The sequence below is a fragment of the Urocitellus parryii genome, chromosome X (genome assembly GCF_045843805.1).
Source record: "Urocitellus parryii isolate mUroPar1 chromosome X, mUroPar1.hap1, whole genome shotgun sequence".
Classification (NCBI taxonomy): Eukaryota; Metazoa; Chordata; class Mammalia; order Rodentia; family Sciuridae; genus Urocitellus; species Urocitellus parryii.
The window spans coordinates 120,205,219-120,222,015 of NC_135547.1; the positions used below are offsets into that span (position 1 = coordinate 120,205,219).

At 41.5% G+C, this 16,797-nt stretch overlaps 1 protein-coding gene across 2 annotated transcripts in view; it reads right to left on the minus strand.

Annotated features, from left to right (window-relative positions):
- Positions 1–11,685, minus strand: part of Txlng (taxilin gamma) — a 52,643-nt gene extending 40,958 nt beyond the window's left edge. Inside the window, exon 1 of one of the 2 annotated variants that reach the window (XM_026396712.2) lies at positions 11,522–11,685. In XM_026396712.2, the coding sequence (XP_026252497.2) occupies positions 11,522–11,623 (102 nt within the window). In that variant the 5' untranslated portion in view covers positions 11,624–11,685. Of the gene's footprint in view, positions 1–7,701; positions 7,757–11,521 lie in introns of those variants that run through there. The other variant, XM_077793589.1, reaches the window with a different exon arrangement.
- Positions 11,686–16,797: the final 5,112 nt, after the last annotated feature.

The following is a 16,797-nucleotide window of genomic DNA, read 5'->3' on the forward strand; positions in this document are numbered from 1 at the left end:
ATGCTATAAATAAATACACACATAAATTAAAACCTCAGCCTTTAAGTAGCTATGTTTTAGTTCTGTGAGAAGGAATAGAAACACACAAATTCTATTTTTTTTTAAGAGAGAGAAAGAGAGAATTTTAATATTTATTTATTTTTCGGCGGGGGGGGGAGAGGGGGAGAGAGAGAGAGAGAGAGAGAGAGAATTTTAATTTTTTTTTTTTTTTTTTTTAGTTCTCGGCGGACACAACATCTTTGTTGGTATGTGGTGCTGAGGATCGAACCCAGGCTGCACGCATGCCAGGCGAGCGCGCTACCGCTTGAGCCACATCCCCAGCCCCCCACACAAATTCTATTGTACACCAAAGTACGCTAGTGGTCTGTAGGAAAGGCACGAGTGCAGTTGTTTGAATGAGGAGCCAACTAGCCACTCTTAAGTAACATCTTGTGCTTTTGTTGTTATGTTTTAAAGACAAACTATGGTTGTTTGTTCAGGCTTGGGCATTTGGCAGACATTTTCTCCAAAGTATACAAAGAGAGCCTATCACTTTGAGGCAACCAACCAACCATATTTGTTGCCAATAATAAAATTTTAGCTTTCAAGAAAAAACACAATTTTTTGAAAACTATGTTCCACCAGGTGCTTGATGACATCCTTTATTTTTCATGGCAGTATAGGTTGAACCCAGGTGTGCTCTACCACTGAGTTACACTGCCAGTCCTTTTCTTAGTTTTATGTTGAGATAGGGTCTAAGTTGCTCAGGCTGGCCTTTAATTTGTGATCCTCCTGCCTCAGCCTGCCACATCACTGGGATTACAGGCCTGCACCACCATGCCTGGCTAGCTTCCCAATTCTTAAAAACACTTTTCTGATGAGATCAGTGATGACTGATTAATGTGATTTTTTTAATACTGTTTAACAAAATGTGTTAACATTTGGAAGATCAACACAATTCAGTACACTAGTATTTTCCAAATGACTAATGAGTATTACAAAATAATACATGGAAAAAAAGACCCATTAAATGTATAAGACAAGGCTGGGGGTGTATCTCAGTGGTTGAGCACACGTTTGGCATACATGAGGTCCTGGGTTCCATCTCCAGCAATACAAAATAAGGAACTGTACAAGAGAAACCAATCAAAGAATTCCCACAATTGTGAAAAAATGCTATTACAATAATGCTCCCTATTTCGACTACATATACACTTGAGTCTAGATTGTCTTCATATACTTTAATGGCATATTACAACAGATTAAATGCAGATACAGATATGAGAATTCAGCTATCTTCTATTAAAGAGAACTACAAGAATGTAAAAAATGTAAAAGAACACTACTTTTATTTTGGAATATTCGCTGTTTTGTTTATTTTTTTTTTTAAATATTTATTTTTTAGGGGCTGGGGTTATGGCTCAGTGGTAGAATGCTTGCCTAGCATACGTGAGGCACTGGGTTCGATCCCTGGCACCACATAAAAATAAAGGTCTTCTGTTCATCTACAACTAAAAAAAAATTAAAAATAAATAAAATAAAATAAAAATGTTTATTTTTTAGTTATAGGTGGATACAGTATCTTTATTTTACTTTATGTGGTGCTGAGGATTGAACACAATGCCTCACACATGCTAGGTGAGTGCTCTACCTCTGAGCCACAACCCCAGCCCTTGCTGTTTTATTTTTAAAGTTACTTATGGTAACATGTATGGTAGGCAGCTTCCGTCATGGCACTCAATGATCTCAATGATCCTCCTTTCCCTTGAATGCAGTCTGAACATAATAAGTGTTTTCCAATGAAGAAAGAATTAGCTGGGTATGGTGACTCATGCCTATAAATCCCAGCTACTTGGGAAGTTGAGGCAGAAGGATCACAAAATCCAGGCCAGCTTGTGCAACATGATGAAACCCTATCTCAAAAACAACAACAACAAATGAAAACAGAGAGAATTAGGCAAAAGTAAAGGGATATCATACTTTTGTGAAATTATAATATAAAAGACTGCCAGGTGCAATGGTGTAGGCCTGTAATCCCAGCAGCTCTAAAGGCTGAGGTAGGAAGACCCCAAGTTCAAGGCCAGCCTGGGCAAACTTTAACAAGACCCCATCTCAAAATAAAAAAAAAAGGCTGAGGATGTAGCTCAGTGGTAAAGTCCTGGGTTTAATCCCAGTACGAAAAAAGACTCTGTTCATGCTGGCACTCTCTTTTGCTTACTCTATTGAAGTCAGTTGCCATGTTGTGCGAGGCTTATGGAAAGGTCCATGTGGCAAAGAACCAAGGAAGGCCTCTGGCCAACAGCTCATGAGGAACTGAGGCCTCAGTCCAATAGACCACAGGGAACTGGATCCTGCCAACAACCACATGAGTGAGCTAGGAAGTGGATCCTTCCCAGTCAAGCCTTCAGATGACTACAGCCCATAAGAGACCCCAAAGCAGAGAACCCAAGCAAGCCATACCCATATTCCTGAGCTATGGGAAACTCAGATCACACATGTTTCAAGCCACTGTTTTGGAGTGATTTGTTACATAGCAATAGATAACTATTCAACATCAGTTTCTTTTAAATATGAATAACAATTTTGAATTTTTTGCCTTGATTTCTAAAATGGCATACATTATTAGGTTTAGCCCACAGGAACAAAAGTTCCTCAGGATTCTCAATAATTTTTAGTTTATAAAATGATCCCCAAACCAAAAAGTTTGGGAATTGCTATTATCCTAGTGGTGGGGGGAACAAGGATGGAAACTAGAAGCCCAGCTTAGTCAAACCATGACCACAGAGGAGTCCTCATCATGACAGCAATAACCAGGCAGATCCATCCCTAGGGTATGTGCCCTAGGACCACTGTATACTTTAAATGGGAGAACAGGGAAAAGATAGTCACTTCCTTACTCCCCAACTACATTTAATGAACAAACCTCCTTAAGTGACAGGTGTACCAATCAGTGTAATGAGGGAGAACTGGTATAAACATTATCCTCCACCTACATTTCTCTGGCTCATCCAGAAGCCTCTGTAACAAAGCTTGATATACTTCCTCAATCCTCAAAACTACCTTCTAGGCAAGTATGATAGCCTCAGCTGTCAGGTAGTTTTAAATACTATACTATGTCTCATCGTCATGGACCCAAAATAGGGAAATTAGAGACTGAATTTTCATCTTTCAGAGAATGATCTTCCACAAGTTATGTTAAAAATAAGTGTACCAGGTGTGGTGGTGCATTCCTGTAATCCCAGCTAGCTACTCAAGAGGCTAGGGCAGGAGGATTCCAACTTTGAAGCCAGCCTGGACAACTGGGTTTTTTTTAATATTTTATTTATTTATATTTGGTGCCGAAAATCGAACCCAGTACCTCACACATGCTAGGCAAGCACTCTACCACTGAGCCACAGCCTCAGCCCCAACAAATAGTCTTTTTATATAGACCCTGTCTTTAAAAAAAAAAAAATAACCAGGTGTGATGGCACATGCCTATAATCCCAGCAGCTTGGGAGGCTAAGATCACAAATTCAAGGCCAGCCTCAACAACTTAGCAAGGCCCTTAGTGAGACTCTGTCTCAAAATAAAACATAAAAAGGGTTGGGGATATAGCTCAGTGGTAAATTGCCCTTGGGTTAAATCCTTAGGAACCCCCACCCCAAAAAATAAAATAAAAAATTTAACTTTGAAATGGCTGAGGAGGTAGAGCACCCCTGGGGTTTAATCCACAGTACAGCAAAAATAAAAATAAAAACCAATGAATGATATACTTTCAGTGAGTCAACTGTATGGTATATGAATTATTTCTCAAAAAAAAATTTGTTACTAATGAATGAAGCTGGGATGGAGTTGTGGCTCAGAGGTAGAGCACTCACCTAGCATGTGCAAGACCCTGGGTTCAATCCCCAACACCACACAAATAAATAAAATATTGTGTACAACTAAAAAATATATTTTAAAAAATGAGTGATGCCAACACAATGATGAGATTTCTGAGGAGGGACCTAAACTGGAGGCAAGATAACTTCTAGTGGTCCCAGAACTGTTGGCAGCAAAGGGTCCAAAAACATGGGAGGAAGTATTAACGGGTAAATAAGAAAAGAGGAACAAATCAGTACTAAAGCTGAGGGAACCTAATTTCCCCTACTAGTGAAGAAGGCAAGAAGGAGCAACAGTCTGGAAAAGGTCTAGTCAGGACACAGCTTCTTGATTCTCATGATCTCTCTGGTAGTAGCAGGTGCTAATATTCTGGGTTTGCTGGTAATATCTATATTAGACTGCATACATCATTTGCCTTTTAATAAGAGGATGACTGCATTAACTTCACATTTAACTTCTGTGGCTATTTCTTTTTTTAAATTATGGGTGCTGGACTCTGTGAATTGAGAAATCACTTTCTAGCACTGAAATTGTAATCTGATGATTCTCTGCAAACTGGGAGATAGCTGTTTTAGTCCACACACCTATCCTGACAGCAAAAGGAACAGGAAATCCAAAGATTTGAATGTCCAAATATGCTTGGGCCTGACCTATTTTGCAGAGGGGCAGGGGCTGAGTCACACAAGTAGAATCTTCAAGTCACAGACTACTAGATGTAAAATGGTCCTTTACTTTTATGGGTTACCTAAATGGAACATCCTTGTCCCAATTTTATGAAGTCACACTTCTCCAGCTCCATGTGGGCCAATCCCAATACATGTTTGAAACAAACACCAAGCCTTCTTTTTTTTAAATATTTTTAGTTGTAGATGGACACAATACCTTTATGTTATTTATTTATTTTTATGTGGTGCTGAGAATTGAACCCAGTGCCTTCCACATGCCAGGCAAGCACTCTACCACTGAGCCATAACCCCCAGCTCCCAAACCTTCTTTTTACTTATTCTACTTACCCAGATCACTTCAACTCTTTGTTAACACCAGGCTATGTAGACTTTGGAGAGGTTAAAAAGGGTCTCTTAACCTTTTAATTTATCTAAATTACATTTGAAGGTACCTTTGCAGGAAGTTACCTGCAAAGCAGATCTGGTCAACCTAGGTTCTAGGTGAATGGAACAAGAGGTATGAAGCCTATTAGGCTCAAAATTTCCCTGGTCTCTGGATCACAACAGATGTTCCATACCCCCAATCACCCAACCCCACCCTTCATAATTTCTTTTCATTTACCAAAAACTTACTTGTTTTACCTACCACAAAGTTTTGCCCACATGAAAAAGTTTGACCTTTACTATCTTCAATAAATGTCTTGGGCTGGGGACACAGTTTAGAGGCAGACACACACATGCACACACACACACACACACACACACACACACACACACACACAGGAGGCCCTGGGTTCCATCCCCAGCACCATTAAAAAAAAGTGTGAAGAGAGCATAAAATATAGGGAATATGGATGATACCTTTAGAGCCCAAAGAACCCAAACTTTAATATATCACTTATCACTACCTGTGTAGCCACAGGGAAGTCAACTTCTTAAGTTTCTTTACCTGTAAACTAGGGATATACAGTAGCTACATTCTATAGTTGCAAGAGGATCAGACATAATGAATATACACTACAGCTGCACCAAAGATCTATTATGATATTTTAATACAAATATTTTACAAAAGGCATCTTTTTTATTAACTTTTAACATGGCCCACATTTCAGTCCAAAACATCCTATTAAGGAAATGTCCATCTAGGGACTGGGGTTGTAGCTCAGTGCTAGAGCACCTGCGAGGCACGTGGGAAGCACTGAGTTCAATTCTCAGCACCACATTAAAATAAATAAATACAGGTATTGTGTTCATCTACAACTAAAATTTTTTTTAAAAAAGAAATGTTCATCTAAACTATTAGCATATCTTCTCACCAAGTCATTCTACCTTGACCTTTCTAAGAGTAGAGAAACAATAAAAATGAAAAAGTGGTGGTTTTAAAAGTAAACATTACCCATAGCAGACTAAAGGGTGTGAAGTGGAGGATAATGAAGGTCATACTGGGTACACTTTGAAAATTAAACAGAATACAAATCAACAGGGACTGAGGGTGCTTAGCTCAGTGGCAGAGTGCTTGCCTAGCATGTACACAGCCCTGGGTTCAATCCTAGCACCACCCAAAAGAGAAAATACAAATCAACACTCAAAGCAATAAAAGCTAATAAATTATTTTAATAGTATAGAAGGACATCACTGGTCATTTTATTTATCTTCTTCTTCAAGTAATAAAATTTAAGTAGTTCTAAGTGCCAAGAGAATTTCAACTAGTAAGTAAATAAAATCATAAAAATACACTCTCTATGTCTGAATGGATCTTAAAGGTCACTGACCTATTTTTAACTTCTTCTGGAAATGTCCCACCTGGAAAAACTTAAATGTATCTAATTCTCAATGTTGATGAATACTACATTAAACTTGGCTGGGGGTGTGGCCCAGCGGTACAGCACTGGCCTACCATGTGCAAGGCTCTGGGTTCCATTCCCAACACCACCAACAAATAAATAACTTCTATATTATACTTGTATATATTACACATTTTTTGTTTGTTTTTGTGGGGCTGGAGATGGAACCCAGGCCTCATGGAAGCTAGCTAAGTACTCTACCACTGGGCCACATAGCCAGCTCAGTTTCACAAATTTTAAAATATGGACACATTCATTATATTAACTAAATGTTACTCATATCATATTAGAACCTAACAAAAAAAGAAACTGGGAAGAAGTCAGGAAGGAAAAGAAGAGGCAAAGGGATTTCTTGAGACTATCTGATTGAAACTTACTAGGTAGGCAGAAACTGCCCTTGCAGGAGGGGCCATCTATTGCACTATCAATTACACAATTATATATCAACTCTAGACAAACTTCACTGACTATGAACTATTTTTTTTAAAGAGAGAGAGAGAAGAGAGAATTTTTTAATATTTATTTTTTAGTTTTCGGCAGATACAACATCTTTGTTTGTATGTGGTGCTGAGGATCGAACCCGGGCCGCACGCATGTCAGGGGAGCGCGCTACCGCTCGAGCCACAACCTCAGCCTTATGAACTATTATTTAAGCAAATCTGCTTTGGGCTGAGCTTCAGATGCCTTATCTATACCCGGAGTACCACCTACTCTGCCGAGTTAGGCACATTTAAATTGCCTAACAGTGCATGAAACAAATGAAATTTGAGCAAATTTCTTTCCTTTGAAATATAAATCTGAAAAGTATAAAATATGAACAGTATATCTATTTAAAAGAAACCTCTTATAGTGAATCCTGCAAAGAATCCCACAAAAGGGGCTGGGTATTTAGGTCAGTGATAGAGTAATTGCCCAGCATGTGCGACACCCTCGGTCCAATCTCCAGTGGGGAAGGGGGGGAAGACAAAGAAATTCCATAAAAGCAAATCATACACACCATTTTATGTCATCTGTATTTGGCATACAGTTTCCTAAATAAAACTTCTCTAGTCAAGACCGATATTAATGATAAAAAATTTCCAATAACATAACAAATAAATATGACATTATTACAATACAAAAATGTTTTATTACTAGAAGACTGTGCTGTATCTGGTCTCTTTGCTTTTCCAGTTGGAATCCTATAAAAAATGAAATTTACCAAAGCTTGGTAATATAGTTATAAACAATGTTGTAAATAGAAGGTCACTTTACTTCTTATTACTTAATATTTGTGCCAGAAAAGTGGAAGTTCATCAAGTTGACAAATGAGGAAAAAAAACAAGATTAATAAAATGGTTTCTTCCTACCTCGTATTCTTGTCCAACCCTAATTTCTCCTCATTATGTTAATCATACAGAGATTCTAGGAAGAGGGAAGAATACAAAGGTTAGAAGATGAATTTACAAAATTAACAGCACCCTGAGAGAAAGAAACCTTTCAAATATTTTCCCCTCCAAACCATGCAAAAGTCTACATGCCCTGCACTGTGCCAAATGTCAGATCAACTCTTATTATTCACAAAAAGGGGGCTGGGGTGTAGTTCCATAGACAGCACTTGCCTGCACAAGGCCCTGGGTTCAATCCCCAATACTTGGGTGGGGGGGATGACTTATTCTTTACAATAATCTTAATGTGGAGGCTGGGGTTGTGACTCAGTGGTAGAGCGCTTGCCAGGCATGTGTGAGGCACTGGGTTCAATTCTCAGCACCACATAAAAAAATAAATAAAGGGCCACCAACAACTAATAAAATATAAAAAAAAATCTTAATGTGGTAGATATTAGCATCATCCCCACTTTATAGATGATACAAATGAGGCTTACAGATTGAGCAACCTGCCCAAGGTTGCACAGCTAGTAAGTGGCAGACAGCCAAGAGTCTTGACTCTAAAATCCATACTATTTACCCACTGCTACACTACTTATTACCGTGTTGTAGATGAAAGGGTATTGGGTTCCAGACTCGGCTTTACCCCTTGGGCAAATCACTTGACCTTGCTGAGCAGTTTGTCATCAGTAAATGAGGGCAATGACAACTACCCAGCCTTCTCCATAGCATCTGAGTGATGCTTAAAGAGTTAATGTGGTGCCGGACAAGGTGGCACACGCCTGTAATCCCAGATACTCAGGAGACTGAGACAAGAGGATCACAAGTTCAAGGCCAGCCTGAGCCAACTTGAGATCTTTTATCAAAATTAAAAAAAAATAATAAGAACTAAAAAATAAAAACAGTTGGGGATGTAGTTCATTGGTACAATGCCCCTGGGTTCAATCCCCAGAACTGCAAAAAATAAAAATAATAAGCCAGGCGCATGCCCGTAATCCCAGTGGCTCAGGATGCTGAGGCAGGAGGATCACAAGTTCAAAGTCAGCCTTAGCAAAAGCGAGGCACTAAGCAACTCAGTGAGACCCTATCTCTAAATAAAATACAAAATAGGGCTGGGGATGTGGCTTAGTGGTTAAGTGCCCATGAGTTCAATCCCCAGTGCCAAAAAATAAAAATAAGTTAAAACTAAATAAATAAAATGCCTGCAATGCTCGATAACATACACCCATTTTTTTTAGACCAATGCTGCCCAACAGAACTTAATTGGATGGAAATTATTCTAGATCTGCTCTAATACAATAGCTACTAGCCACACTGGCTACTGGAACACCTGAAATTTGACTAGTATGACTGAGGAACACAATTTTTAAATTTTATTTAACTAACAAATTTAAATAGTCACATGTGGCTAGCAGCTACCATACCAGCATAGTTTAAGACAATTCCTCAATAAACCCCTAGTTATATCAAGAGACCATTCAAATAGATGTAGTTATGAAACAATGCCAAAATTAACTGCTGGGGTCAAGAGTGAATAGGCACTGGAACCCAGCAGTTCAAGGCTGTCCTAGCAACACCAAACTGCCCCCACCACCACCACCACCACCAAAAAAAAGTGAGCAGGTAAAGGGTTCAAACTACCAGGAATCAATAAAGCCCACGTCCAATTTTTCTCATTTCAAGACGTAACCAAATAATGACAAAACAATCATTTTTCTTTTCATTTCTTCAGTGTTTTAAAACAACTCAATTCATTTCTGCTTCCTGAAAAAGAGGGTAGAGGTTAAATCAGAATTAAGGAATATTTTCCCAAGTTAATGACCTAGAGAAAAAATTTTTTAAAGGATCATAAGGACTAACTAAAAATGATTTCTGCAGACAAAAGATAGTCACCCATTTTTTATGAAAATTAATATTTAACCATGAATCTCAATTCCACATTATAGTCAGTTGAAAAAACGAAAAGGACAAGTTTCCCAGAAAAGGATGAGCAAAGAAAGGTCTACGAGCAAAACAAAAATAAGACAGTAGAAATACATGACTTTCATATCTAGCTGTTAACCAGAGCTCAGTACCTCAAAGAGTCATTACCTCCTATCTTTGTCGTTTAATACGCTAGTTGATTAAGCCTCAGTTCCTAATTCAATGACTTTTTGTCCTTAACCTAGTGGTATAAAAGGGCACTTATGTCCTCAATTGCAGTGGCTTTTTATCAGAATTCTCCCCTGGGAACCTATGAAATCAAACACTGAGACTGGCTTCCCACCCTCAGGGAATAAGTCAAGTGTCCAAAGTGACAGTGTAGAATCCCTAAAGTACACTGAATCCACAGCTTCATTCTCAATCCTACAAGCCAAGCACTGGATCTTTCTTTTAGAATACAAAGAGAGAGGAAATTGAGAAGGAGTAACACCCTCACGAAAAGACATGAAAATACCCGACCTTAGAAAACAGGCCCCAAAAAGCCAATCCTCGACACTCTGCTCAAATGTAAACCGGACCTTTGTTCTCCCTTTTGAAGTTCATGAATCGCATTAGAAAAATATTATTACGAAATTTCATAGAGGAGTGATTTTTAAGATTAGTCAAATACATAATTATGTCATATTAAATAGCCCTGAGTGACCAAGCAGGACGTCCAACAAGTTGAACGTTTCAATATGTTCACCTGCATAGAAAAAGAGACGGGGGTTTCCACCTTCCCAGCCCCATTCCACGCAATTCTCCGTTCCTGGGTCCTGAAAGCCCTGTACCCTATTCGTTGTGCAATGTTTTTCAAACTCCACCCACTAAGCTCCAGAACAAGTGGAATTCTCCCATTCTGAAAGAGGTCTAGATTTTCTTGTATCCAGGGAGACATTGAAAACTCCTTGACGTGAGTCAAGTAAGGCAAGAACGGTCCAGCCTGTCTCCCAGATTAAGAAAGACCGAAGGCCAGGGTCAGGGAGGCGCTCAAGTTTCCGCTTACCAAATTAAAAGAAAAAGAAAAGAAAAAAAGAAACCGGGGTTGGGGGGGGGGGTGAATAGCAGGACTGGGAAGGCTATCACACGATGCTTGCTTCCAACTCCGCAGGACCCAGGTCCTCTAGCATCACCTCCCCATTTTTGCCCCCACGTGCAGCCGCCAGGCCGGTGGTGCCCAGAGGCTAGCCCCGTGCCCTGGGTCCCAGAGACCAGGCGCCCCCCTTCCTCACAAGCCCCGCGGTACTCACCGCCCGCCCGCCCGCCCGCCCGCGCAGTGGCGGGGAGCGCAGGGGGGCGGGGGAAGGGGGGCGAAGCGCAGCCCCGGCTCCCGCGCGGTTATCTTACTGCGCAACAGCCTCGCTTGAGCGGCCCGAGAACACCCCGCAGCGCGCCCCTGCGCACCTGCCGGACGCAAAGAGGGCGAGCCCGCAACCACACAGAGCCCCCGGACGGCGGCGCCCAGAGCTAGGAGCACTGTGACCGCAAGGGCTGGGAGAGAAAACACCTGGCGCTTGGGGCCCCGGGGTGCCGGCCGCACGTGGCTGTCACACCTGGCGCGCCCCCGCCTCGCACCCCTTCCCCCTCAGACCCGGGTGAACCCTGTCCTCCCTCATCCCTCCCGCGGTGCGTCCCCAAATCCCAACCATCGTCTCTTCCCACCCCATCCATCCCGGTCCCACCCCCCCACCTGCTCCCACTGTCGTCACCCACCCCTAAGAGGGAAAAGAGCCGGATGTTCGTCCCATGGCTAAAGGTAACCAAGGAGAGTGAAGCGGTAGACCCAAAAAACCGAGGATCCCCCTGGCCCATCAACAACGAGGGCGTCCCCCTGACTGACCTTCTGCCGCGGGCTACGTCGCCGTCCGCCCCGTCCGGCCTCAATAGCCTCCTCGGCGCCTCCGCCTCTTCCCCGCGCTGCCTCCTCTAACCGCGTCGCCATGAGGTGACGGTAGCAGCCAAACAAGCGGCCCGACAAGGGGCACGGAACCTCGCAGGGCCTTGAGCCCCGCCCCCGAACGCCACGGCCAATTGCCGCGTGGGAAGGTTGCCACGTGACCGGAGGAGGTTGGCCCCCGAGGGAAAGCGGTGAGATGGGGGTGGGGTGCACCGAATCCTGGGCTGGGCTTCTGCTAGGGCCGAAGGGCGGACGGAGGCCGCGCGCGTCTGCGCGGACTGGAAAAGGGACTTCGCAGCCGACTACGAGTCTTAGCAGGCTGCGCGGCCACGGCTGTCAGGCCTGGATCGCGATTGGAGCATAATGCGGTGTTCTGAGAAGAAAGGAACGCCCACTCTGCTCCATGTGCAGCCTACTGGGACTTGTAGTTTCTAGGGGTAATGTCTCGGTACCGGAAAGTATTCGTTATTATCCTACAGGAAAAGTTTTAAAATATTCCAGTGTTGAGAAGGGATAGAGTCAGGGACACCTGGGTTGTGTTTTTTATTTTGTTGCTATTCTTCGAAATTAAGTGCGAATGATTTGGGGATAAGGGGGATACTTCGCGATTTTCAAGGCGGGAGATGTAATGGCTTCAGAATTAGAGGCTCTAGGCTCGGATATTTGCTGCGAGCCCAGCCCCTCCACCAGAGTTCTCACGACGGTTTACCAGTACCGAGCTCCTTTGGGGTGGGAGCCCCGTTCTGTACACCTTGACTGAACCGCCCCTACTTCTAGCATAGTTCCTGTACTTCGATGCAGCTTAATTCATGTTGAATGCATTCTGCTTTCTCCGCCATTCGTTTCATTTCTTAATTTCTCAACAGACTCGGTTTGCTGAATCAGGTATTTTTATTGATATGATGGGGGGGATGTACCTCAGGAATATTCCGTTTCCCTCTGATGGAACAAGATCTCCAATGGCTGAGCTGAAAGTCACCGATCATCATGAGATCCTGACATATTGTCTCAAATAATTCGTTATGAAAATTTGTGTAAATCCTATGCCATTTTTTATTAGAGTTGAACACAAGACAGTGGTAGCAGGCGTCAAAAATTTAATAACATGCATGAGAGTAAATTTAAATTTGGGAAAATTCCATCCATTAATTTAAATTGTTTTTTAATTTGAAATAAGGACCATTATTTCATTTCATGGGCAGAACAGCTCAGTTCAGCTTTGAGATTTCAAAACGAAAGCATACTTTGAGACATAGGTGCCAGCTGAAAATGAACCCATTTTCAGACTATATAAAGCTGATGGCCTCAGCCACCCTGTCTCATCTTCTTAAGGAAAAAGCCCCAGGGAGAAACAGAATAAATGTATCAGCAGTGCAATTCTCCAGGGAACTGAGGGACAAATGCACTGTAGTTAAATTACAGTACAATAGAATACCAGGTAGCTACTAAAATTATAAGCATTATTTAAAATTACCTTAGAACGCTGGGCAGGCTAGCACATGACTGTAATCTCAGTTACCCAGGAGGCTGAGGTAGGAGGATAGCAAGTTTGAGGCCAGTCTCAGCAAGGTAGCAAGGCCCTGCCTCAAAATAAAAATTTAAAAAAGGACTAGGGCTATGGCTCAGTGGTAAGTGCCTCTGGGTTCAATCCCCAGTACCAAAAAGAAAAAAAAGGAAACAACACATAAGGAAGCAATTAGAAGGCCAGGTATATACACAGAATACTATTTTCTGTAGTCCTTATAGTCATGGTTAAATTATTTTAACAGTATTCTGAGTGCAGACATGTATGGACTCCGTCAGATTTGGGGAAACATTCTGCACCCTGTAAGCTCGATATTTTTCAGTTTTCACACATACACCATTTTGCTGCACCTTTCTGAACTATTTTGTTGTCCTGGAGTCAGCCTTTGCAACATGTTAGAAATGTGTTGTCTGCTGCATTTTGCACGACCTTTCCCTTTTCGTTTTGGTTAATAATATGTATGAATTATTCCTTTTATTACCTATTTGTAAGACAAGAATATTTCATTCCAAATAAAGAATTCAGGGCTGGGGATATAGGTCAGTTGGTAAAGTGTTTGCCTTGTATTCATAAGGCCCTGGGTTCGATCCCCAGCACTACAAAAAAAAAAAAAGAATTCAGTCTTTAATTTCACATATATATGTATATAAGTATATATATATAATTTCACATATGTATATTATATATATATATATATATATATATATATAAACCTATGTCAGTGACCTCAAGTCTTAAGCAAAATTAAAAGTTTTTCATTGTTTCATTGTATTTATTTACACACATTCACATCTCAGAAGGGATATGGTGTGAATCACATGCATAATATACTATAACATATGTAGATGTATTGATAGAAATTCTGCCATATGTATGATGTGTAAACACACACAGAAATGATACTAAAATGAAAGAATAGGAAAATAAGGTGAGGTCATAGTGAGTTGAATCTGTAAAACACATGCCAAACATCTTTGTTTCTTGCATTCCTTCCACAGAAGCCTGAGCCAGGTATAGTGGTACACATCTATAATCTCAGCAACTTGGGAGGCTGAGGCAGGAGGATCACAGGTTCAAGGCCAGCCTCAGCAACTTAGTGAGACCCCTGTCTCAAAAAATAAAAAAAGACTGGGAATGTAGCTCAAAGGTAAACCCACCCCTGGGTTCAATCACCAGTCCAAAAAAAAAAAAAAAAAAGACTTACACAAGTGGGAGGTGAGCCAAATTTTTATTTTGAGCTTCTCAACAGCTGAGAAAAACAAAATTTACAGATTGATTCACAACATCACAAAATGAAAACAAACTGGTTGCTCAAGAGAAACATAGCTATTACTGGTCCTGCCAGAAATATGAAGACTATTTCTCAAACATCTTTAACGTACGATCTGGTGGTTTTTCGATCTGCCCACAAGTTTTTCCAACTTCCAAAGGTGCAATGTGAGTCTCTTCCTCTCTTGAATGTGGGTGGAACTTAGTGATTTTTCTTCTAAAGAATATTCAGGCAGAAATGAGATGTACCCTGGGTACTGCCTGGTTCTCTAGTCTTAGATCACTCTCTTCTTTCCCAGGACAGACTGTCAGACTAAACTGATTTTTGATAGACCAACCCATTTTTCTTTAGATTTTTTTGGGGGGGTTATTTATTTATTTTTATGTGGTGCTGAGGATGGAACCCAGTGCCTCACACACTCCAGGCAAGTGCTCTACAGCTGAGTTACAGCCCCAGCCCTACATTTTGTGTGTGTGTGTGTGTGTGTGTGTGTGTGTGTGTGTGTGTGCACTGAGAATTTAATCACTTAATCCAGGGGCACTTTACCACTAAGCTACATCCTCAGCCCTTTCATTATTTTGAGACAAGGTCTCACTAATTTTCTTTAGATTTTTATCTCAAGTGCCTTCAGAGAGATTAGGCATTCTGTCAAACCTTAGCCCAAGGCTTTGTAAAGCACTTTGTTTATCTATGCTGGGATCCATTGTTGGGGTTGCTTTTTAGGTCTTGATTGGCTACCACTTTTTTTTTTTTTTAAATTTTTTTAGTTGTTGATGGACCTTTATTTCATTTATTTGTTTTTATATGTGGTGCCTCAGCCACTGTGTCTCATCTTCTTAAGGAAAAAGCCCCAGCAAGAAACAGAATAAATCTATCAGCAGTGCAATTCTCCAGGGAACTGGAGCCACAACCCCAGCCCAAAAGGCTACTTTTTTTTTTTTTTTTAATTTCCAAGTCTTTAAAGGAAACTGTGTTCTGTCCACACTGATTATTCTCACCTTTGCTCCAGGAAGTCCTTATTATCTGTTAAGAATTGCCCTTGCCAGTAGGGTAAAGGCCACTAGAACAACAGTTCCTGTTGGGTAACGGGGGCATTCTCTCCAGGCTCCCTAAGGGCTATGGGTAGGGGTCTGAATATCCATTCATATGCTCAGATGTTTACTAAAGTCTTGAGCAAACAGGCACAAAGTAATTTGTGTGAATAAAAGCCCAGTGATGTCCCAGCTCTCTGGCCTTTTATTTATTTATTTGGTATTATGGATTGAACCCAGGGGCACTTCACCACTCAGCCATATCCCCAGCCCCTTTTTATATTTTATTAGAGACAGGGTCTCACTGAGTTGCTTAGGGCCTTGTTAAGTTGCTAAGGCTGGCTTTGAACTCAGATCCTCCTGCCTCAGCTTCCTGAGCCAATGGGATTACAGGTGTGCACCACCCCACGGAGCTTCTTTGGCCTTTTAGATTATCTAACCATCATTTTAATAAAATACAAGGCACTCATGAGAGACTCACCGATATTACAGAGAAAAGATTCTGTGGCCTTTTGGCCAGTATTGGGGAAATGTAAACCACAGAAATGAAAACTGGACACAGGACCATTGAAAGCTTTAGTTTAGAATATTAGTCCAAAGGGAACAGGCTTCAAACTTTCTAGGCTCTTACACCTTATTAAAGCAAGGGTAAGTGACATAATCTTGAATATCACCAATTTCATCAATATGAGCCCATTTCTTATGCCCAGTTTACTGGCCAACAAGCTAATTATTTCACCAATGAAAACCCATTTCTTCACAGGCTTAGTGGGGCATACCTGTAATCCCAATGACTCAGTAGGCTGAAGCAGGAGGATGGCAAGGTTGAGGCCAGCCTCAGCAATGTGGTAAGACCCTTTTTCAAAATAAAAAGGACTGGGAGTACTGGGGCTGTAGCTCAGTGGCAGAGAACTTGCCAAGCATGTGTGAGGCACTGAGTTGCTAAGCACCTCACTGTTGCTGAGGCTGGCTTTGAATTTGCAATCCTCCTGCCTCCACCTCCCTGCTGGGATTGCAGGCTTGCACCACCTCGCCTAGCTATTTATATTATTTTGAGACAGGTACTTGCAAAATTACCCAGGCTGTCCTCGAACTTGCAATCTCCTGCCTCAGGCTCCTGAGTAGCTGGGATTATGGGAGTGTGCCACCACACCAGGCTGTAACCCTCAACACAACACACTGCTCTTCACCCTCTTATTCTGTCTTTGCTGGCAGTAAATTATAGACCTCATCATATCCTAGAATATGATCAAAGAGGTTGGCATATCTAAAGAAGCAATGTGGCCATCAAAAGAGAAGAAATCTAGAAACATAACAAGACAGGGAGGCCAGGCTGCCAGAGTCCATCCAAACATTGTTTGGAAAATAGATAACATTGGTCAAAAAGAGAACA